Source organism: Acipenser ruthenus, chromosome 8, assembly GCF_902713425.1.
Source record: "Acipenser ruthenus chromosome 8, fAciRut3.2 maternal haplotype, whole genome shotgun sequence".
In the NCBI taxonomy this organism is placed as follows: Eukaryota; Metazoa; Chordata; class Actinopteri; order Acipenseriformes; family Acipenseridae; genus Acipenser; species Acipenser ruthenus.
In genome coordinates, this window is record NC_081196.1 from 2,553,484 (window position 1) to 2,578,564 (window position 25,081).

At 43.5% G+C, this 25,081-nt stretch overlaps 1 protein-coding gene across 3 annotated transcripts in view; it reads right to left on the reverse strand.

The window, feature by feature from the left end:
* Positions 1-25,081, reverse strand: part of LOC117407362 (pleckstrin homology-like domain family B member 2) — a 66,996-nt gene that overhangs the window by 29,028 nt on the left and 12,887 nt on the right. For all 3 annotated transcript variants that reach the window (XM_059028020.1, XM_059028022.1, XM_059028021.1), the window contains exons 4-9: positions 24,878-25,060; positions 15,278-15,397; positions 8,500-9,734; positions 4,922-5,308; positions 4,080-4,223; positions 2,385-2,522 (exon numbers count right to left, since the gene is read on the reverse strand). In XM_059028020.1, the coding sequence (XP_058884003.1) occupies positions 2,385-2,522; positions 4,080-4,223; positions 4,922-5,308; positions 8,500-9,734; positions 15,278-15,397; positions 24,878-25,060 (2,207 nt within the window). The remainder of the gene's footprint in view (positions 1-2,384; positions 2,523-4,079; positions 4,224-4,921; positions 5,309-8,499; positions 9,735-15,277; positions 15,398-24,877; positions 25,061-25,081) is intronic.

Genomic DNA, 25,081 nt, shown 5'->3' on the forward strand with positions numbered 1-25,081 from the left:
AGTTTTAAACTGGGAGTATTTTTAACTGCTTCTACCCAAGCTGTTTATAGCCAATTCTATAAAACGAATAGAAATGTTTCTCCTTATTTGGAAGCAAACTTTGCACTGATCCAAACAGAACTAAAAAAAGTCCATGAAATTACAAACATACTGTAGTTAAAATGAGATGTGAATCTAATCAAGCAAGCAGGTTCACATTTGCATAGCTGAAATAATCGGATCATCAAACTAGCGGCCCCAGCCATGCAAAACAGCAATACCAAGAGAATGACAACTAACAGAACAAGCCTTCCACATGGAAAACACAAGCCTATTGTTCTTTATTGATCCCCTCACAACAACTCGCTCCTTTGTACAATACAGCTTCCACAGTACTACTCTGCACATTTATCACGATCCAGTGCAACGTTTCTTATTTTGTATCTCTGTCGATCAGAAGTGCAGGAACATGCAGATCACTGCTCTGAGCTCCTGTTTGTTTTGGTAGAAGTGCCCATCACTACTCTGAGCTCCTGTTTGTTTTGGTAGAAGTGCACATCACTACTCTGAGCTCCTGTTTGTTTAGGTAGAAGTGCACATCACTGCTCTGAGCTCCTGTTTGTTTAGGTAGAAGTGCACATCACTGCTCTGAGCTCCTGTTTGTTTTGGTAGAAGTGCACATCACTGCTCTGAGCTCCTGTTTGTTTAGGTAGAAGTGCACATCACTGCTCTGAGCTCCTGTTTGTTTTGGTAGAAGTGCCCATCACTGCTCTGAGCTCCTGTTTGTTCAGGTAGAAGTGCACATCACTGCTCTGAGCTCCTGTTTGTTTAGGTAGAAGTGCACATCACTGCTCTGAGCTCCTGTTTGTTTTGGTAGAAGTGCACATCACTGCTCTGAGCTCCTGTTTGTTTTGGTAGAAGTGCCCATCACTGCTCTGAGCTCCTGTTTGTTTAGGTAGAAGTGCACATCACTGCTCTGAGCTCCTGTTTGTTTTGGTAGAAGTGCACATCACTGCTCTGAGCTCCTGTTTGTTTTGGTAGAAGTGCACATCACTGCTCTGAGCTCCTGTTTGTTTAGGTAGAAGTGCACATCACTGCTCTGAGCTCCTGTTTGTTTTGGTAGAAGTGCCCATCACTGCTCTGAGCTCCTGTTTGTTCAGGTAGAAGTGCACATCACTGCTCTGAGCTCCTGTTTGTTTAGGTAGAAGTGCACATCACTGCTCTGAGCTCCTGTTTGTTTTGGTAGAAGTGCACATCACTGCTCTGAGCTCCTGTTTGTTTTGGTAGAAGTGCACATCACTGCTCTGAGCTCCTGTTTGTTTTGGTAGAAGTGCACATCACTGCTCTGAGCTCCTGTTTGTTTTGGTAGAAGTGCACATCACTGCTCTGAGCTCCTGTTTGTTTAGGTAGAAGTGCACATCACTGCTCTGAGCTCCTGTTTGTTTTGGTAGAAGTGCACATCACTGCTCTGAGCTCCTGTTTGTTTTGGTAGACGTGCACATCACTGCACTGAGCTCCTGTTAGTTTAGGTATTTGCAAGCTTCTTAATTGTTATAAACCAAAGAGAAGACATTAATCTGGTAAAATAAATTACTCAATTATATAACTAGATTATTGCTGTTAGAATGAGGTGGTTATAGAAAATACTATGCATCTTTAAGCTTGGTCTTCTCTACCTGCTGTATAGTTCGTTACTCTCCATTCAGGTAAGCACCATCATAAGTTCTAAAGTTAAACCCTGTACTCAAAATATGAAGTACTGTTAAGGACTATAACATCTATATTGACTAATTAAGTCAAGTTTGCAGTTTGTGAGCTGAGCGCAATAAGTCTGAATTTCTATTCAAACAATTTAATTTGTTATTTTTTATTTTTTTTTTTTAACTGGAGTGCCCAATTATTTGACCCCCGATTTTCTTCCCAATTTAGAATGTCCAATCCCCCCCGCAGCAATTCCCCACTCCGCTCAGGAGACCTGAAGGTTCAGTGGGAGCCCTCCGATCCCACGACCAAGCCAGCTTCCTCTTCTACACCCGGAACGAGAGAGAGCGGATGTCAGCGAACTACCGCCCTCCAGAGGACAATGGTCAGCCCTGCAGGTGTCCACCTGAGCTCACTGCACGCCTGGCCAGTAGGGTCCGCTGCAGAGCGATGAGGAGAAAACAGTCCCGGACAGTTCTGCCTCCTTAACCAATGGGAGAGCGCCAGAGCCAATGCGTCACTCCCTTCAAAATCCCCATTGAAGACCGGCGACTCCGCATAGCCAGGACGCCAATCTGTGCTCCTGACTGTATGACCTCGCCCTCACACCACACGGCCGTGCTTTTACCAGGTGAGCCACTCTGGGACCCCTCATTTGTGTTTGAGCTTTTCGTGGCGTGTTCTCAGCCAGCACTCCCGATTACCTTTGATTTCTCAGAGAACGCGTTGCTGTCGAGGGCTGTGATCTTCTCGTTCAGCTGGTCCAGGACTTCCTTCTCATGCTGCAGTTGTGTCATCTCTGAATCGTGCTCCCCCTCCAGCAATGCACGCTCCATCTCCATCTACAGAACACAGCAGGGGAGTGTTTTAAATGAGCAGCTTTCTTTAATGCACTACACCACAGAAATGGATTTTACATCAATATCCATTCTTAAAACATAAAAACAACTAAAGTTATTTGGGTCTGACTTGAGTGGATGTTTTGGATGATATTTATTGGTTTTTAAAGTTATTGCATACAATTCCCGTTTGACATTTAAGAAAAAGAAAACTAATAACAATAAATAAATGAATTAAAAGCAGGGTAACGTTTGCTAAACGGAAGCTGTCAACCGTTTATGCCTTGAAGTATTACGGGAAAAAAAAAAAAAAAATCACGGTTTTAAAACTACATAAAATAAACATTGTTTTAATATCTAGAGGAAGCTCACAGGATGTTTCTTCAGCAAAAACACAACGTAGCTTCCCCTTTTAATCAGATCTCTATTCTTTATGTGGGAAAGATGAGACACAAAGAACTGCATGGACAGAAATACCTCTGGTATACAGCGCACATTGGTAAAAGGCATGTGTATTAAACTCGCTTCAGTCCCTCTTCACTGTACTTTCAGAGCTGCCAGACAAACCTCCCACACTTTCCTCTGTGTCTCACAAGAGTCTCCCTCCCCTCCTACGTACTGCTTGAAATCTCACAGCCAAATGCTCCGACTGGAAGCACCACACTGTTATTCTGAACACCACAGCCTTTTACACATCCCCCGATATACAGGGGGCACTTGAGTGTCAACAGATTGCTTGTGGACGATGAGAAGCACAGCAGCCCCCCGTGCAGCCTGGTAAACCCAGTGCATCTGGAGAGGTGGTTTTCTATCAGGGAAGCTGTACAAACAGAGCAAGGTCAGAATCTACTATTCTTCTTATTCAACTGAAACTCCTCCGGAGTCTGTTCAAGTTTGTATAACTCTCGTATAATAAAGCATTGCGAAACAAACTCACTGCGTTGGAATGAAACATACCAGACAGAGACAGAGACAGAGACACTTGAAATGTTTCTGTTCCTGTCTTTCCCAGTTTTCTCTTTTCACAACGTGAACCCTTATCCCTGTGTTTTTATCTCATGCCCCTAGCCTTTCTGAAGACCGTTTCGATTGCTTCTGGGTACAACACAGAATATACAGCTGTGGCCAAACGTTTTGCAGCACCTAGAATTTTAGGATTGAGATGCAATAAAAAAAAGGGTTTTGTTTTTAAATATGAACATAGTTTTAATTTAACATAATGTAAATCAAAGAAACTACAAAATGATATTGCAATAGTCTACCGGAAGCCATAATAATAGTACAGTATTTCATGTTAGATTTCAAAATGTCACATTTTTCAATTTGTCAGTTTATCATTAAGTACATGGGAAACTACAAAGCGGTATTTAATTCATTATGTTAACATAACATTATTCAGCAGGTTTCATTCGACTTCATGAAGCAAAATTAGATGATTCTATAGGCTGTACAATATAGCATGACAGATGTAGTCTGCGGTTATACATGCCCCTCCCCCTTTGTTCTGTTCAGCTATAGAAATGGAATGTGTGTGAAGCGCTGGTACAGTCAGCCCCTCACCTCCCTGGCAGACTCGTCCAGCTGGTTGTTGAGGTCCTTGATCTTCTGTTCCAGCTCCTCCATGTTGTTCAGAACCTGGATCCGCTCCTCCTCTATCCGGATCACTTCCTGTTTCTGTTGGTCACCCTCAGCCATGTCCGAGGGCTACAAATGCAGAGACCAACAGTTTACTGGAAACACACACACATTATATACACAGTTCCATACTTGTATTTAAAAATCACTAAAAGGTAAAACCAGGCACAAATTAGAAACCAGAAAATGGCAATACAGGTAGAATAGATATTGGTACACAATGTCTGTGTGTTTCTTTCTGCAGAAAAAAAAAGTTTCATTTGTAGGTCAGTTACAATAAAAATCACCATTATTTTCTTCTTTGTTATGGACAGGGTTGGCAACAAATTATGTAAATTAAATTCACTGTTGGTCAATTAAATCAGCTTCAAATGAAAGCAGCTGAACAATCACAACAATTATTCTAGCTCTAAAATATCAATTCCACTTCATAGAATTGCAATTGGGAATTGATTTTAAAAAACAATTGGAATTGAAAGACAGGAATTGATCCCAACCCTGGGTATGGATGACACCAATGTCAGATCATCTCTGTCGATTTATAGGACTGCTTCCAAACAATTTAAAAACAGCACATTTCCTGATATTCTCCCAAGTGAACCATTTCAATTCACTGTGAAAAGTTGTGGATCCTCTCATAAGCTTTGCAGACACACTGTGAAGGAGTTCTGCTCATGCAGATAGACAATAAAGACACAAGTGCACTGTTCCATTGGCCTGACCTCACATGACCACAAGTCCTAAAGGTGTATTGAAACAAAGCTCACCTTCTTCATCCTGGGGTTTGAAGAAACTCCCATGGTCTTCACTCCACTGGAACACAACGACTGCAAAGACTTCAGGTTCTCACTGAGCTGCCACGTTCCATTCCCCGCATCCCTGTAATCCTGGTCTCTGGCAGCGCCCTGATCCGACTGACTCCCGCAATGTGATCCGGATAACGACAAGTTCGGAGATCTGGAAGAGAGATCTCGGGGTTTGGCTTTGTAACCGTTTTCCTGGCTGGCCTGGGAATCCGAAAGCTCGTCTTCAGACAGCTGGAGCTTCTCAAGTTCCTTGTTGATCTTCTGAAGGTCGGCCACGGTCGAGGGGCCCTGGTCCGACCTGGAGAACTCCGAACAGAGGTTCATGATCGTCTCCAGACGTTGGCGTTCCTGAAAACCAACACACGAAATGAGAGACCAGACGCTGGTGTTCCTGAAAACCAACACACGACAATGAGAGACCAGACGCTGGTGTTCCTGAAAACCAACACACGACAATGAGAGACCAGACGCTGGCGCGGACGCATGGTAAATATAGAACATTCCACGGGTTATTCCCTTCACTAGACAGTCGCCTAGGCTGGACCAGGCTTGCCAAGTCTAGCATTGACTGTTCAAGGAAACGTCAAACTAAAATATCCTTTTCACATGAGGAGCATTGAGTTTGTTCTGAAACTTTTAAGCAGCTGAAAAGTGTGTTTTTATTTCAATGTGGTTTTTTTTGTGAATTTCATACATGGCCGTGGAACAATTTTATCCCTGGTAATTTTAGCAATCTGACAGCACAGATATAACTACTTAATGTTTTGTTTTTTTGTGTGTGTTAGTTTTCTTCTCATGTGTTAAAGGGTGCTTGAGCGGTTTTCTTTGTTACTGTCCCACTGTGCAGTAGTACAATCCTCCCATATACTATTCCCGGGGAACCCCCCACAATGAGAGGTATTTGTTTCAAATGGGGTCAAATTGTGGTCTGTCAATGCAGACAGGATCACCAGGCAAAGCAGCAGGGATCGAAAATACAATCTTTGGGTCCTGACTGAAACACCATGACGTGTGGAATTACCAGGAGTGCATGACATCATCTTATTCATGCATGTTTTTTATGACATGGTTCAGACTTCCACACATGTTGTGCAGGTGTCTAAAGATTAGAACAACACTATACCCCTGCATCTGAAAAGATTACTACAGTACTCGCCACACTGATAACCAATCTCACAGTTATATGGAAAGCTTGCTGTTGTTTTTCTATGGTTTCTATAGTCCCTGATTTTACATTCCAACACTATTAAGTACCAACTGGTACAGCTCACCTGTACTAAACTTCCATTTAGGGCTGAACTCATCCACCCTGGTACATAACTACAGCAATAATCCAACAAAAAATCTAGACAACAAATACTTATAGCACTGGTGGTACCAATATTCAAACAAAAGACTAGAGTATAAGAGAGTTCAAATCCGCCCTTCTCTTGTATCACAGCAGTATCATTAGATGTAAAATGGTCTAGTCCAGTCTACATTAGGCAACTTGAAAGATACACAGAAAAGCGTTTGCTTTGCAACTGGCTGCCTGGTTTAACTGTACTCCCAATACATTTCTGTATGTTTAAACCTCCCAGGCTCACCTCTCTGTCCTTTGTTATGTAATGATGGTGGCAGAGCAAGGACTAAAGCAATGGTTTTGTTTTTTTTTGGATGACCTGTATAGAAAACTGCATACCATCAGATTGAAAAAAAACAAACAAATGAACAAACATTTAGCTGAGTTCCTGTTGCATTTCAGTACATATATAGAAGGAACTTTCAAGGCCAACAGGCCAAAGTCTATAAACAAACTACAGCAATTCACACAAGATAAGGGCATTCTGAAACGGCTGCATTTAAAACTGGATGAAGAAACCATTACAATTCTGAACCGTTCAGTAATTTTTTTTCTGAATTTCTGAACTGCTTTTACACAGCTGTGTTATTTCATCTATAGCCATCCAGACACACAGAAGTGTGCAAATGTATTAGAACACCCCATTGCTTCTGTTTTGATGTATTGAAAACCACTGGAACTGAAAATCTTGGAAAATTGTCAATAGGCAAATTAGCGATTGTCGAATTTAATTGAGGACTAATAGGCCACACCTGCAATTAATTTAAAATAGTAAGAGAAAAGGAACACAACACAACCACCAATGGTCAAATGCATGAGACTTTTTAGAAGTTGTTTGAGATGCCCAATTAAAAGCACAAAGTGGTCTAACATTTTCACACGAGAGCCTGATTACTGACTGAAATCCTCACAGCTAGAGGTCTTCATGCAGGTACATATAAAGGATATAATGACCAGTCTTGAGGTGTTGTGATACATTTGCCCGCACAGTACTTACCGTGCCGTCAGGCTCTGGAGTTACTGGAAGAAACCTCATTGTAACGACCTCACCTCTTGAATTAATCACGATTTTGATAAGTAGGTGGGGATCTGTTCCGCTTGCGTCACCCAGATTTCCAGCTGATTAGCATTAACTACAGAACTTAATGACAGACTGAAAAAACAGTGCTATTAACAGTACATTTCTAAATGTAGTTTTGCCAACTAAAACCTGTCCAGGTCTGTGCAAGGTACACAAGACGGAGTACAGTAGTCCACTAGCTTCTGAATCGTAAAAAAATAAATAAAAAAAAACAGGACGTGTGAGATTGTGTGCAATACATCTTCGAGCAACTGGCTGCTTGTAATCCAATCTCATCATAAGCCCTGCTGGCACTCGATAGTAAAGGAAATGCAAATATAGGAGCATCTGTGATTTAATCCTTCCGCCTGCCAGCCATTGCAACACCTAACGCTGGGAGCGTGGGAATTTTGGTATGGACTGGCTGGCTGTATAGGAATTTCTACAGGATCTTATTGGGTGTAGGTATTGGTACCCCTGGGTACATGCCTGCCGTACCCATGAAACCAAAACCTGATCCACATCTCTACCAGCCAACTACGAATGAATCATGTCATGCACTGTACGCCATCTAAGGCTAGTTTCCACGGGGATTAAACTAAAAGCAGAGCATTTGAAATGTGAATTCTAAAAAATGGAATACATTTTTAGGGTCCTTGTTCAAAAATGGAGGCCCGTATGCGCTGACTGGCTGGGTGGGTGTCTGGGTGGCTGGCTGGCTGGCTGGCTGGCTGGCTGGCTGGCTGGCACACTCTACATGGTGAACACAACTGCTTTTATTTTGCACCAATCTTCACCAGACTCGAAGTCTCTTATAGGCATTTAACTAATTACTATAGCATAATTGTAACTAATTGTAATTTAACAAAACAGCATTGCCATTGCAATTGCAATTCCAGCAAGCAATTCTGCTGCTTTATGGCCTGCGTAGTTTCCCTTTTCCCTGGTGGAATTCAATCAAATCCATGTGTGTTCAATGACAGCGTTCTGGAATGGTAACACAGCAGGTAAGCACTTGTGTTGTCCCAGGGGTGATTGAGTGTGACTGTGCTTGATTGGTTGAACAGCACCATGGGAACAGGGAAACTCCACGGGGGGGGGCTCAGAGCGAGTGTTATTAAATCAAGCAGGGTTTACCAGCCTCTCCACTTCTTGTTCTCGAAGGCGCTCATCCCGTTGTCTCTGGTGATAGTCCCGCAGCTCATGTTTACCGCTCAGTGAGCTGATGCTGTTTTTCCGCTCCCTAAAGGGAGTAGCCTGCTGTGTGCTCAGCTTTATACTCTCCACGCTGGCTGTGTCAAAGGTGGGGCTGCTGGAGCCCTGAAAGCCATTGTGATGGAAGTCCACACTGGAGGAGCTGGAGGAGGAGGTCAGGGTCATTTTCTTGGCCACCCGTGGACTGGTTGGGACGCTGGACGGCATGCTGGAGTCGGAGGTCCTCTCCAGGGTGACCATGCTTCTCAACGTTCTCGAGGAGGAGCCACAGGGGTAACAAAACACATCCCCCTCCACAGTCCCATTGTGAGAGAACTCACTGGCGTGGTTTCTAGACTGATTATCGAGGGACCTTCTCGGAGGCACGCTCAATGGAGCCAGCTGGCTCTCGGTTGACTTGTAGAGTCGTGGAAGAGAGCGGCTATAGACGCCCATGTTGGTGAGGGATCCCCCAGAATGCTTTCTTTGCCTGGGGCTGGTGTCGGGGCCGATGTCGTTGCCAGTTCTGCTGGTCCTGCTCTGAAGAGCCTGGCTCTCCTGCATGTTCAACCTTCTGGCTAGTCGAGGGCTGGAAGGCATGCTGGCAGGTCCGGCATTCCCACCAGGTGAGAGGGGATCTCCTGCAGAGCCTCCATTCCACATGGGAAGGAGGGAGCCTCCAGGCATCTTCCTTCCCTCCAGAGTTCCTGAGAAGAAGACGTTTTCGTGAGACTTGTTCCGGGGGCTGGTTCTGGAGTAGGCCAGCAGATCCACAGTGCCGAGGGACAGCTCTCGCTCCCTGTAATGTACGTCTGCAACATCTGCCAGCGGCACGCCTCGCTGCCTCGGGGAGGGAGGCACGCTGCTGGAGAAGGGGGCGCTCAGTTTGATGGAGAGAGGGGGTTTGTCTGAACGCTGATGCCGGTCTGTGATGTGTTGTCGGACCGCGGCAGCTCGCACCTGGTCTTGGTATTGGCTGGATGAGGTGGACCCGTATCGAAGGGGGCTGGTGGGGGGCGATTGCGACAGCGTGAAGTAGGAGGGAGGGTAATCTCCTGTTCTCCTGTTCAGCGTGTCCATTATGTTCTGCAGTTCTTGATGTGTCCTTGCAGTCCGCGTTGTCTTTGAACCGGACGTGTTCTGAGAGTGATTGTACTCATTTCCAAGCCTCACAAAATCTGCAAGAAAAAAGAAAAAAAAAGTCTATGTGAGCATATAGAAATAGATAAATATAATGTATAACCCTTTAAAAGGTACATGGGACCTGTGTGTCCCACAAATACAATGATGCCAACTTTCATATTTTGCAATGAGGCACATGAAACAGGGTTTAAAATGTATCCACAGGTTGGATCTGGTCATCCAAATTGTCAGTTTCCTCTTGATAACTTAAGTCATTCTAAAAATGTATTTAAAAAAAAAAACATTTGAACAGATGCTCAATTCCTTGTGTACCTTAAAAGCACATTGTATGCCAGACTTCGGGGTGTTCGTTTCCATTTAATTTAACAAACATTTAAACTTTAGGATTAAGCACTTAACCATTTCAAATGTTAACCTATTGCATAGCAGTTTCACTGCTCGTCTGCTGCGTTCACACTCTGAGAATCAGGAGCTCTGGTTTCGTTCCCAGCAGGATGGAGCCTCTCCCTGGGACATCCTGACAGTTTCCAAGTGGCCAGACAAACTCCCTGGCTTGGCCGCTCCACACCAACTGGCCGAGGACCGGACGCCTGACCCACCCAGTTTCTTTATTGGAGCATTCAAGGATGTGCCGTCGCCTCTTCTGTTTTTTTATGATTTTGCAATTTCAGCGAAAATCATGTTGCAGTTTACACAACTAAAAAGGCTGCTAATTAAATGGTAAATATATTGCACAATACAGAACTTGTAGTCCTTCTATAGTAAAATGTGTGCTGTGCAATACTGAGTTTCTTGAAAATCACCACCAGCTGTTTTATTTTGTATTCTAATCATACTGAATCGTCTTAGATCATCCAAACCACAGGTTATGTTTCCTACAGAATAAAATCCTCAAATTTCAAAAGAAAAAAAGCTCAGAAATGAAATGATTATACTGTATAAACACTTGTTCTTTAGACAGCTTTCCCCTTACAAAGAAAACATCACAGCAATATTATAAAAATGGCATCTGCAATCAAAGCAATTACCCATTTCAGTGAGAACCTCCAAGCCTTCTTTCACAATCCCTCTACATTCAGCAGCAATGTGTGGATCTCTCCTCCAACACCACTCTCTAGAGCAGCAATCAGAACTAAACTTCAGAAAAGTCCCGCGTGTTCCGCTTCTGGAACTTCAGAACAGTCCCGCGTGTTCCGGTTCTGGAACTTCAGAACACTCCTGAGTGTTCCACTTCTCACACACACACACACACACACCTTGCTATGAGCAGGTACTGTGCAACACTAGCCAGGATTACTCAGACTGACGAGTCCCAGGGCAGATGAACAAACAGCTCTTAAACTACCAGGCCCTGCTGCAGTCTCTCTGACTCATCTGTGTGAAACCCACCTGCAAACCACATGCACAAGTCAGCCCCTCCTTGTGGACAGTTTAATTATCACCTTGTGTGGCTCATCTGAATTGATCTAGAGTACTACTGTGTCCTGAAGGTTTTAAAAATGAAAAGCAGCAGAGGGAGTAACATAGCTGTACAGTGCGTATGGGAAAGGAACAGCCTCCCACAGTGCTCTTCTGTATGGGATAGGAACAGCCTCCCGCAGTGCTCTTCTGTATGGGATAGGCACAGCCTCCCGCAGCGCTCTTCTGTATGGGATAGGCACAGCCTCCCGCAGCGCTCTTCTGTATGGGAAAGGAACAGCCTCCCACAGTGCTCTTCTGTATGGGATAGGAACAGCCTCCCACAGTGCTCTTCTGTATGGGAAAGGAACAGCCTCCCACAGTGCTCTTCTGTATGGGATAGGAACAGCCTCCCGCAGCGCTCTTCTGTATGGGATAGGAACAGCCTCCCACAGTGCTCTTCTGTATGGGAAAGGAACAGCCTCCCACAGTGCTCTTCTGTATGGGATAGGAACAGCCTCCCACAGTGCTCTTCTGTATGGGATAGGAACAGCCTCCCGCAGCGCTCTTCTGTATGGGATAGGCACAGCCTCCCGCAGCGCTCTTCTGTATGGGATAGGCACAGCCTCCCGCAGCGCTCTTCTGTATGGGAAAGGAACAGCCTCCCGCAGCGCTCTTCTGTATGGGATAGGCACAGCCTCCCGCAGCGCTCTTCTGTATGGGATAGGCACAGCCTCCCACAGTGCTCTTCTGTATGGGATAGGCACAGCCTCCCGCAGCGCTCTTCTGTATGGGAAAGGAACAGCCTCCCGCAGCGCTCTTCTGTATGGGATAGGAACAGCCTCCCGCAGCGCTCTTCTGTATGGGAAAGGAACAGCCTCCCGCAGCGCTCTTCTGTATGGGATAGGAACAGCCTCCCGCAGCGCTCTTCTGTATGGGATAGGAACAGCCTCCCGCAGCGCTCTTCTGTATGGGATAGGAACAGCCTCCCGCAGCGCTCTTCTGTATGGGAAAGGAACAGCCTCCCGCACCGTTCTTCTGTATGGGATAGGAACAGCCTCCCGCAGCGCTCTTCTGTATGGGATAGGAACAGCCTCCCGCAGCGCTCTTCTGTATGGGATAGGAACAGCCTCCCGCAGCGCTCTTCTGTATGGGATAGGCACAGCCTCCCGCAGCGCTCTTCTGTATGGGATAGGAACAGCCTCCCGCAGCGCTCTTCTGTATGGGATAGGAACAGCCTCCCGCAGCGCTCTTCTGTATGGGAAAGGAACAGCCTCCCGCAGCGCTCTTCTGTATGGGATAGGAACAGCCCCCCGCAGCGCTCTTCTGTATGGGATAGGAACAGCCCCCCGCAGCGCTCTTCTGTATGGGATAGGCACAGCCTCCCGCAGCGCTCTTCTGTATGGGATAGGAACAGCCTCCCGCAGTGCTCTTCTGTATGGGATAGGCACAGCCTCCCGCAGCGCTCTTCTGTATGGGATAGGCACAGCCTCCCGCAGCGCTCTTCTGTATGGGATAGGCACAGCCTCCCGCAGCGCTCTTCTGTATGGGATAGGAACAGCCTCCCGCAGCGCTCTTCTGTATGGGATAGGCACAGCCTCCCGCAGTGCTCTTCTGTATGGGATAGGCACAGCCTCCCGCACCGTTCTTCTGTATGGGATAGGAACAGCCTCCCGCAGCGCTCTTCTGTATGGGATAGGCACAGTCCCCCGCAGCGCTCTTCTGTATGGGATGGTCACAGCCCCCCGCAGTGCTCTTCTGTATGGGATATGCACAGCCCCCCGCAGTGCTCTTCTGTATGGGATAGGAACAGCCCCCCGCAGTGCTCTTCTGTATGGGATAGGAACAGCCCCCCGCAGTGCTCTTCTGTATGGGATAGGCACAGCCTCCCGCAGTGCTCTTCTGTATGGGATAGGAACAGCCCCCCGCAGTGCTCTTCTGTATGGGATAGGAACAGCCCCCCGCAGTGCTCTTCTGTATGGGATAGGAACAGCCCCCCGCAGTGCTCTTCTGTATGGGATAGGAACAGCCCCCCGCAGTGCTCTTCTGTATGGGATAGGCACAGCCTCCCGCAGTGCTCTTCTGTATGGGATAGGAACAGCCTCCCGCAGTGCTCTTCTGTATGGGATAGGCACAGCCTCCCGCAGTGCTCTTCTGTATGGGATGGTGCTGTGCAGTGTCACACGTCATGCAATGCCTCTTACTCCACATTCCTTTCTCTTGTGTAAGGTTTTCCAACACAGCCGTTCGGTATTCAAATACGTGGTTCAGTGCTTGAGTCAACATTGCACAGCATCATTCCAAAGAAGAGATGAGAAATATTATTCTTACTATTTACCAAAAAGATACACAAACTGGGGAAAGAAAAAGCCCACAGAAACTAAATGAATCATTTCACAGGAACTCTGACTGTTTTTGTGGGTAAAGACAATTCTTTTCCTATTAAATATACACAGTAAGGCTGTGCTGATACTCATAACTGCCTTTACAAACATTTACTGGCAGGTAATAAATACATCCATTCATGAATGTGTCGATTTCAAAATAGGAACATGTGTCCTTCCCTCACCTTTACAACTGAATACCAATCAATGGCAATTAACATTCGCTGCCCCTCCCTTAACTCTTAACAGCTTAAATGGAGACCCAGGGATGAAAATAAGACTTCCATTCTCAATGCTCAGTTGTCTCAGCATACATATATTGATAAAAACAAAAGGTTTTTACAATGTGTAATTTCCAAGAAACAAGAACACACTGTCTATCTCTTTCTGGTCTCGTTTTGATCTTGTTGGGAATTTGCTGTATCTCGGTCGTAATAAATCAATCAGGTTAAACAGAAACTGAATTTAATGTTATGTGCTTGTCAAAATAAAAAGATTAATAGCAATATCTTAAACTGCTATTTTAATATTTAACAAGGTACAGTGCAGACCACCAGCAATCTTTTTTTCCAGCCAGTTAAAAGGTTAAAGCTCACAGTAAAACCTGGAATGGATTAAACTGCTATGCAACGGGAGTCTTGTTCCAATCCTTGAATATGAAACCAGGATCTCCTGTCTGGCAGTTTCCAGCTCTGGCCAGCATCCACCAGACCGCACTCCCTTTTATGGAATGAGTCACTGAAAGCAGAAAGCGCTATGCGGTAACACAATGTTGCACAACCGGCATCTGAAAGCTCAAACATGTGCAAACACAGCTTTATTAAACCCCTCAACCCCCAGAGGCTAATAATGTAGAGTTTCAGTTAAGGGATGGAAAATAATGAACCCAGTGCAAATAGCCAGACCACTGCATCTTTAGTTTAATATTTTCAGGTCTCTTAAGATTTGAGATTTAGGTGAAAGCAAATTCCTGAGCAGTATAATCTAGAGACTGTGACAGGCTAAGTGACCTTTATGATCAGCGTTGCACTGCTGGGTCGAGAGCAAAACTGTTAGCTTGGGTATGCGGCATTAACCCCTTAACATCCAGTTAGTCTCGAGACACGGCAACTGTTTGAGGAGTAAAGCCACGGCAATCTGCAGAGCGAGAGTTTTAAAGAAAAGTATTGACGTTTTGCATTTTGTTTTGCTATTTATAACCAAATTCTTTTTTCTTTGAAATGTGATACTTTCTAAATCAATATTCCATCACAGAACATTTTTTAAATCCTTCATTTTGGCTACAAACTGCTGCGTCCTATTTTGAGGACAGTCAAGTTAGACGTGCCCGTAATTATACCAGTGAAATCTCATGGTTATGAAGCTTGAAGAGCTAATTTAGCAGAATTAACAGTTACATTTAGACTTAACTTTTGCGGTTAACAAAATGAGAGTAAGTTATCATAACAATATAGTTAGAGAATTAAAACAGGTAGATGCAGTTTAAAATGCTCCAAAAATGACAAAGTAGTCGGTCCTCAAATGAGGACAATGGCACTAATGGGCTAATGGGGCAGTGGGAGTCAGGGGCACACCCTGGAGGTGATGAAGGGGTCAAAGATCCCGAGACACTAAGAATTTTCAGACACCGCGGTGCCCCTTTAATGCAAACGGCGGCGTCTTTTGAAGCTGGCAGATGATGACCAGGTTAAAAACATCTGACCGTCTGCGATTCAGACTTCAGTTCTGGACATGTCTCCACTGGCATTGCTAGTAAAGAGGAAGCCTCCTACCCTGGGATTGGGAGACCTGCATACCTGGGCTCGGGCTGAGGGGGGACACCTGGCTTCTATGTGGCAGCATGCTCTTCAATCGACTGGCCTCGTCGGGATGGTTGAAACGGAAGAAGTACGATTTACCCAGACAGAGAGTGTAACCTGGGAGGCAATGAGAAATACATGTCAGAACAGCCGGGGTGCACAGAAACACATTGTAAGAGTGTAACCTGGGAGGCAATGAGAAATACATGTCAGAACAGACGGGGTGCACAGAAACACATTGTAAGAGTGTAACCTGGGAGGTAATGAGAAATACATGTCAGAACAGCCAGGGTGCACAGAAACACACTAAGTTCATTTTTCTAAAATCTAAAGTATAAGGGAGAGCTGGTCAAGACAGAGGCAAAAGAAAATATATAATACTGGGATGGAAATAAGACTATAAAAAATAAGGTTTTACTACCAGCTTGATTAACCACCGTATATTAAACTCTAGTAAAACGGAATGAATGGACCAAATGGATATGCAATGGGAGTCTTATTAAAAAACAGAACTGTGGAATGGCATGGGTCACATTGCATTAGGTCTCCTATCCCATCCTCCAGCAATGCTAAACAACCTCCCAATCAGACATGCATACAGCTGCTAAACCAGCCCTCCCACCCCTGTGAACAGAGCACCTCGTCTCCCCTTCGACTCTCTTCTCTAATGCAAGGATTTCTTTCTATTTGATTTGATGGAGTACCAAAACAGCATCACTCCTCATTCTGTTAACACCACTTAAACTCATTGCAACACAATTCCACTGTGTTCTCTTTAAACCCAGACTGGGTCATGGCACATTAAACACACACAATGGCTTCTAGACACACAACAAGATCCCTCGTGCCTCCCTCGTGTCTTTCTCTTTTGTTGCTTTCGCACCCTTTCAGAAAATAAATAAATAAAAAAAAGAGTCTTGCAGTTGCCAAGACAAACCCATATTTGACCTCTCCTGAACATCAGCCCCACAAGTTTGAACTGGCATAGTTTTGTGGGTCACTGTTCCCCTCATGCACACTTCTCATAAGGGATCCTGTTTAGTATCACTAAATAGAATGACTTCTGCTGTTAGACAGCTTGCTGCACACAGATTCCCCACACCTCTTCAGATATATCTCAATGCAAAGTGCAACTTCAAGTGTGGCAATGTATAAAAATAATCACGTAAAACGCAGTCTTAAAACAATCACCCCTGGAATATCTTCAGCATTACTGTCCGAGGTGCCCTTACTGACACATCACAGCCAAAGTATGCATTACAGTAATCCATCACGTATCCGGCCGTCACATACCGCCCTCACCGTTTATGCACCATGATCAAACTCTTCAGCAACGTTAGTTTATTATTGAACGGAGATTAGTTCACACATTGTAGATCCCAGTTTTCATACACTGTGTTGTATGTACTCTGTGCGCTGCCATTGCTGGTAGTGTCACGTGAGCTGTTCAGTGTGTTGACATGTAAATAAATCCTGTTTGCCTGCGGGGGACGTATCAACTTCAACCTCAGTCTGGATCTCCTGCCTGTCACTCAGCAGTGAATGCACACACCCACACTGCAGACGGCTACCCTGTCACAAGCATTAACATCCTGCATCTTTCTAAACAAGGGATTTAGGGGAGCTCCCTAATAAAAGCTGAATCTCAAAATAATTGTGTGAGTATAGTAATTGTTACAGCTGTGTATAATGGTATTTAAAACAGGATTCATTCATCCTCCCTTACTCTGGTCCCATCGCAGTCGGACATGCGATGGATTACTGTACTATCTATTTTGCATTTGGGTGGTAAAGAAACAATTTGAATCTGGTTAGACTCTCCCACCTACCAGGGTACAGTACAGACAAATAAAATCCTTCTTGTGAGCCGAATCCATTGAAACCAGCAGAATGAATGGATGAAACCAAGAAGGCAGGATGTATTTCTCTTTGGGACCTGGCTTACAGTTTGGGATCAATGGTACAAAATAACACAATTAACAATATACCGAATTAACAAGACTGCAGCATTAAAGGAGGCTGCTGTACGGTCTCCTCTGCAGGGTTAACAAACGCTTTGTTGATGTTCTGACTCTATAAAAAAAGACATCAAACCTATGTCTGTCTGAAAATGCCATTTCATATTTTTTGCGTGACAGAATGACAATTAGGAGTCACAATGTTGTATCCACATTGTTGCAGTATAGGTTACATTATACCCTGATCTAAAGCTCCTTACAGTATCCTTCAAGTATGAGGCTACACAGCCGCTGCTGTTTAATCTGATGGACGCTTGCTGCGATTCTTTTAGTGCTCTGGCAGTGCGTCCACCTCACGGGCCACAGTGTTCCCATGAATGGTAAGAATGTTCTAAACCAACACATATTTCTCCTTATCGCATCCTGCAGCGCCTTGCAGCCCTTTCTCTGTTACTGCTCCTTCACTGATGCCACGGACTCAGTGCTTCCCTTTCTTACATTATCGCTCCTTCCGAGAGGGAAAAACGCCAAGAGAACTTCCCTGCTCTAATCTCGAGGCTCAGGAAACACACGGCTGAACTTCAAAACCTTGAAGGCATGGAATAGCATAGCAGTTTCACCCATTCCAGGATTTACTATGAGCTTGATTAGCCACACAGTGTAGGTAACAAGCTCAGGTGAGTCTTACCCAACTCATATTAAAACTGAAAAACAAATACCTAGCATAGTATTATATTATGCCAAGAAAGCTTTGAAACCAGACTCTTCTTAAAAGCAGCACATACAGTGCTAGCTGGAATTCACGGTTTCATAGTTTTAAAGTTGCAGACTCACTTCTAGGACAAATGAACACTTTTTTTTTTTAAAGCCTCAAGCTGCAGGGGACGTGTTAGGAGAGCAGCAATAAACCCCCCAGAACAAGGAGCCCATTGTTCAGGGTCGATGTGACTGTGCTCCCCTCTCAATGCTACTGTACCTCCCACACCCACCAGCACAACTCTGGGCTCCTTGAGTGAATCTCTGCTGTTGTTCAAGCCCCCTGTTCAGGGCCAGTTGATTTTAACATTCCAGATTTAATATGAGATTAATAACATTACCATGTAATAAATCGATGCATTGAGAACACTTTATAGGGATGGAAACAAGACTCCCATTGCACTGCAGTTTGATCCATTCCTGGTTTTACTATGAGTTTGATAAGACAGACCTGAGATACATTGTAGCCAATCAAGCTCATATTAAAACCTGCAATGGGTGAACTGCTATGCAACAGGAATAATATTTCCATCCCTGCTTTACTGTTCAAAAGCAAAGCCTTCAAATGCAACTAAAGATATGCCTGTGCCAGTAATATAATTACAGGTTAGGCATGAGCTTCTAAATTGGGCACCAGGGCCATAGAAATCCATCCATACATGTTTAATAGAGGCTTGGAAAATAAAAAAAACACAATCAAACATCAATTAATCAATCTCTAGAAATGAAGTACGAATGTAGGTTTGCACGTTCCGTTCAGCAGATTGCTTAGAATACCTCTGCTATGTCTACAATTACTGAACACAAAGAACAGTCCACAAGGCTAATGTGCATGTTGTACTCCATGCTGGAATGAAATCAAAGCCTTGGTTTGTGGTGTATTACATACAGTGATTGCAATTAAATCTACAGTGTCGTCATCTGTGTAGCTGCAGCGTCCTCCCAAGAGCTGCCTGGGATTTGTGTTGTATTAATAAAGCTGGAAAGCAGGGCTGGGACTGAACTGCATTTTGGCAGCATAGCCTGTCAGCTCATCAAGCAGTTTCTAAAAGATGAATGACATCAGCGGAATCCTACAAAGCCCCAATAGAACCTGTTAATCTGAAACGCCTGGATGCTTTTAACTGGATATGAACCGGCTCTGACTCTGAGTGGGCAGTGAGGGTAAGGGAATCTAGTATCAATTTCAGTGGCAAACACTTGGGAGAACAGAACACAGGAAAGATTGTGTTCCTCGCGGAGGTGCTTTGTCAAACCATTTGTTGCATCGTAAAACAGATCTGTACAGTAAATTGATACTGTGAGCAGTTTTGTTTTTTTGAAAATGAAATGAAACAGGACAGGGATAACACAATACAGGATTGCATGCATTAGTAAAGAGTACTGAAAAGCATTTGAAACAAGGAAACGACATGCAGACATAGAGGAGGCGATTCCAGGCTCCCCATCTGGACCGCACTCAGGAGGTGTCAGTCACTCAAGGCTCGGTGTGCAATGCTACATGTGCATACAACTTCAAAGGTGCAATTTCAGTGTTTGGTCAGCAAAGGAATGCAATGTGTGTGCCTGTGGTGTCTGACCTGTAGCTTGAAACCAGTAACCCCATACAGGGTTAGTGCTCAAACTAACCAATCACACAGTTGTTGGGCTGTTATCCTGCTATCAACATATATGAGTTGTATCTCAAACCAATCTTACCATTATTGTTAGAAATATATTTCATATTTTTTTCAGCATATTTACAGAAAGACTAGATTAAACTACAGAACAGAATTCTATTAAAGGATATCAAAAAGTTGTATTAATTAACCAGCCCACTTTTTTTTTAATTTTTAGTTGTTAGATGTTAATTTGGATTTTGCAGGATAAAAACATGACGTGACAGTCAGCATTGTGCTTTTAAAGCAGTGAAAGCTAGGCCCTTGCAGTCATTTTCAGTCTTGCAATGCATCCTTGTCACTTTCAGGGTGTGTGGGTCAATTATCCAGAAAGCTTCCACCCCTATTAGTCTGGTTACCAGTATATTAGACAGATTTATCAACCATTAGTATGTACACCTATGCCACCTGCTGGACATTTGAGGTCTAACCGGTAAATTAAGGTATTGAAAAATATCCAAAGAAAGCACTGTCACCCACAAATAGTTCAGATAGGTGGGTATATTACTAGCCACGGATCTCTTGTAAATTTAAAAAGAAAAAAAGAAAATATTAAATAGAAAAAACACTAACAAGCACTTCTTAAAATGGTGCAGGTAGAGACATATAAACTCAATGAAAACCCATTCTTATAAAACATTTAAATGACAAAACATTAAAGCTGTTTGAATGTTTCCTCCATTTAAACTGAACCCCCCGGTTGACAGTGTTTTGTCTATGTTTGCGTAGGAAATACTAAAATTAAAACAGACTTGGCTAAACATATTAAACACAAGGCTGAACATCTGCAGTTGAACTGTATACACATTCACTCATTACTTTTGAACTGGCCGAGGGGGTGCGGGGAAGGGGCTGTTTACAGGTTCACTTTGAAGAAATGCTGTAGACACTGCACTGTGTAGACACTGGAAAATAAACGCCAAAACATCAGCAGTTATATAAACAGGACTCGCAGCCGGGGTAATGATTCACAGACACATTCAACATGTAGCACTGCCGCCATGGAGAAGAAGGAAACCAAAGCAGTGCTATTACTGCATCAGTGCGCGCTTACGTTTTTAAAAGGGAATTTACATTGTAAAAGCATATGTTTGTAAAATTTGTTAACGGGGATGCCGTCTATTATAAAACGCCGCCAAGTTACGTCAGCCAGAACCTAACCTTTTCTGTCAGGATGGACGCAGTAATTGCCCATTTCGAAACGCGAGTCGTTCTGTTTTGTTTCTCAGAAAGCACTTCCACGCAATGGGGTTATCTAAAGAATTAAAAGACAAGCAGTTTGTGTAACGACAGAAAAGTGCCAGCACGTTTCAACACTGCTGTTGACATTGTCATAGGTGTGTGTGGGGGGGTGTCATAACGAGAAAATAGCTTCCTAACCTGGAATACATGGGAATGCGTTAGCTACACCTTACAGTCTGCAACCTTTACAAAAACAACACAAATACGTTTCAGTAAATACAATAACGGTTTACTATTATTCTGATCATTTGTATTCATTGTACCTACTCTTATTCTATGTAAAAGTATTACTGCTGCTAGCCGGGGAAAGGTGTTCCTAATGCTGCTAAGTCAGTGGACCATCTGGACCCCATGACTGGATTCCACACATTAGTTTAGCTCAGCACCCAAACACAGCACACCGCTAACTCATGAGCAACGGCTCACCTCCTCTCTCAAAAGGAGCCCCGGGGTGAACAGCCTCGAAGGAAATTCAGTTAGTTGCACTTCATTAAAACAGTGGCCACCCTTCGGTCTGTCTGTGAACTACAATAAACCGCGCAAACACCAGTATGAAACCACGATACTAATATTACTCCAGTACAGCTCGCTATTCAGAGCAACCTGCGTACTGCCCTTTCAATTTGAAATCACTCTGAACACCCCCCACCCCCCTCTCTGTACAGAAACAACTCACTGTTAAATCCATTTGGTGGGATTAATGTAGCGACTTCGCCTCTCCAAACTATTCAACATGTTTACGCTGTATGCTTCTGTATGTTATCCATACTGTGCATTCATAAATAAAAACATTTGTAAATAAACGCATTTACTCTATTAAACCAACGAATGTGACTTTTTTTAAAAAAAACATTATCTTACAACAGAACTTGATCTACCTGTAAATCAACTTGAAGATGCATTTCAGTTTTCAAGATCTAGGTGTGAAGCATGCATAATCACCATTACACACAGCACACATTGTTAAATGATCACTGCAAGAGAGACAAAATCTAACGAAAAAAAAAGTTATTCCATTGTGGTCATTAAATTCCCCTATTAGTCCTCAGTGGAACGGATACCCGAAGCATGTAATATATATAGATAGATAGATAGATAGATAGATAGATAGATAGATAGATAGATAGATAGATAGATAGATAGATATACTGGCAAGGAATTATTCAAATAAGTCATCTATTCTCAAATTCATTCACCAGACGCCCTTGCAAAAAAAGAAAGAAAGAAAAAGTCTTATTATCTTGCGCGCTGATGTTTCAGAAAAGCTTGTAAATTGAAAGCCCAAGTCAGGATTATATTTGCTATTACGCGTTTCATTTTGTGTGTTTTTGTACTATGGCTCCATAAAAGGTAAGATTTTAAAAGATGCGCTCATTAAAACAATGAATGTGGCATATACTCTTACTACTAGTACTACAACACGCAATCTACCTATAAACACCACATCGTTATAAATATCATCCATAGCAAAACGATACTTCAGTTTTCAAGTCAGTTGCGAAACGAATCTTGGAAACCTCTGTTCTGTACAGACTGCAGCTTTACCTTTGTTTCAAAAGGACACGGGCCAGCCCTATTGAAACAGTTACAATGAAAAAGTGAATCTCACTTGAAAACTTCGCTCGAATCCTGTTTGCTTTTTTAAAAACACTGACCTTTTTCTTGTATTCCATTCAGAAAGTTCGTTGAAGAAAAAGCACTCTCTGTTTAGGATATTTGCATGATAAAGCCCCACTCCTGTTATCTTTTGAGTTCCCCAAGACTAGCAAAAAAAAAAAAATCTCTAAAGTTGTCTCCATTCCTGGAGCAGAACGCACTATTACACCGCAAAAAGGGGGGTGGGCCAACAGAACAATGAAACATCAACTGAACTTTATCAACATTTAAATACACGACAAACAAGAAAAATATGTGACACATTACTTTCAACCACAATTCACTGCAAACAGTGTGCATACCTGTTAAAACAATATAAAACGTATAAATTACCTAATAGCAATGACTGCCCAAACCCCTATTTGTATTAGCGCAATTACAATCGATTTAAAGACGCAGTGCAGATTTTGTTTTTTTTAATTGGCACTGCCTGTACGTAACGACTGTCAGTATAACGGTACCGTAACAGTAAATGGAAACCAGGAAAAAACAAACCAGGGATTTTAGTTGGTAGGAGTTTTGAGTTTATTGTTTATCAGTAAGGGATTAAATGCAGTCTGTCAAGCGGGGACACCAAAAGGGTATAGCGACCAACTCCTTACGTAGACAGGATCAAAAGTGACTTAAGTTCTAAGGGCCATATCTTCAAAGAGTTTACTCCAAACTTTAATTAACTCCTATTTTTTGAAAGATGAAAATCCAACAGCAATGTAGAAAAGTGAAGAAAAAAAAAAAGCTGGAGAGTGCTTCAAAGACCCCCAGTTGCATTACCTATATGTTTCACACTAGTTATAATAATAATAATAATAATAATAATAATAATAATAATAATAATAATAATTCATTCCTGTTTGTATATATCCCCCTCACTATGTGATGGTGTTTGCAGTGGTTCTGAGTGGTTCTGGGTTCTGTTGTATCCCCCTCACTATGTGATGGTGTTTGCAGTGGTTCTGAGTGGTTCTGGGTTCTGTTGTATACCTCCTTACTGTTTCATGGTGTTTGCAGTGGTTCTGAGTGGTTCTGGGTTCTGTTGTATCCCCCTCACTATGTGATGGTGTTTGCAGTGGTTCTGAGTGGTTCTGGGTTCTGTTATATCCCCCTCACTATGTGTTAGTTTTTGCAGTGGTTCTGAGTGGTTCTGGGTTCTGTTGTACACCCCCTTACTGTTTCATGGTGTTTGCCGTTGCTCTGTGCGGTTCTGGGTCCTATTGCTCCCATATTGAGTTATTACCATCTTTCTCTAAATCCACTGAACAGCTGTCCACATTCCATTCAAATCATGTGACAATGTGACCTTTCAACTCTCCAGCCCCACATAATGTATCAGAGTGTAACCCCAATGAAAGTGCACAGCAGAGCGATTCTACTCATCATACAGTATATAATAAAATACAGCTTGCTGTATATCTGACATGCTCACCCACACGAAGGCCCATTGCACTATTCAGTACCAAGTGAGCATTTAATAATGAATCTCTGGATTCCAGAGAATCTAGTCACAGTTCGCCCACTTACACTGGGGACTGAAGCAGTTTGTACAGTTCCCTCATTCAGTTAATTATTTCCAGACCACTGCATGAAATTAACTTTATATTCACTGCCACAGACTCTGGCTACAGTGATATCAGAAAACAGCAACACTGGAGATTAGGTATTAATAAAGTTAGTTATAGTATTAAAATCCTGCAATAGACTGTGGTGTACTGTAGTAAAAACTGCAATACTGCAGTTTTCACCCTTTCAAACATTTACATAAAATATATTTTTACTACAGAACCGTAGACCGATAGAATACTGCAACCTCTTTCTGAGCCCATTCTTTAAACACACTGTCTCACAATTCCTCACAATAACAGAAACTCTTACAAGATACTTACAAGATACTGAGAAATACAAAAAGAAACTTAATAAATTCAACGACAAATTACTCTAAGTCTTTTAAGCTGAGGGAACACAAAGCCACTTTCTCAGGAACAGTGGCTTGAAACCTGGTTCCAGGAGACCGGGAGACCTAGTTTGAGGTGACTTTGCTGTATCAAACCCCCTGGTGTGCCATGCAGTGGCCTGAAACTGTATTCCTTCAGCTTAACACACAGCGGGAGAAAGAGAGAGAGAGAGAGAGAGAGAGAGAGAGAGAGAGAGAGAGAGAGAGAGAGAGAGAGAGAGAAAGAGAGAGAGAGAGAGAGAGAGAGAGGTGTGCACTTTGTGTGAGCTGTGTAGGCTGAGTCACTGGCACCCCGTCCAGCATGCACAGGTTTAGAGAGAGAGAGAGAGAGAGAGAGAGAGAGAGAGAGAGAGAGAGAGAGAGAGAGAGAGGTGTGCACCTTGTGTGAGCTGTGTAGGCTGAGTCACTGGCACTCCGTCCAGCATGCACAGGTTTCCGCAGGGGTCCAGTGTGATCACTCCACCCCTGTTCTCGATGAAGCAGTGCTGCGCCTTGATACCAGGGCCCTCTATAGTGATATCCTGAGGAGTGGGGGCATCCTCCCGCCCAATTGTGGTTTTACCTGAAAGAGAACAAAAGCAGG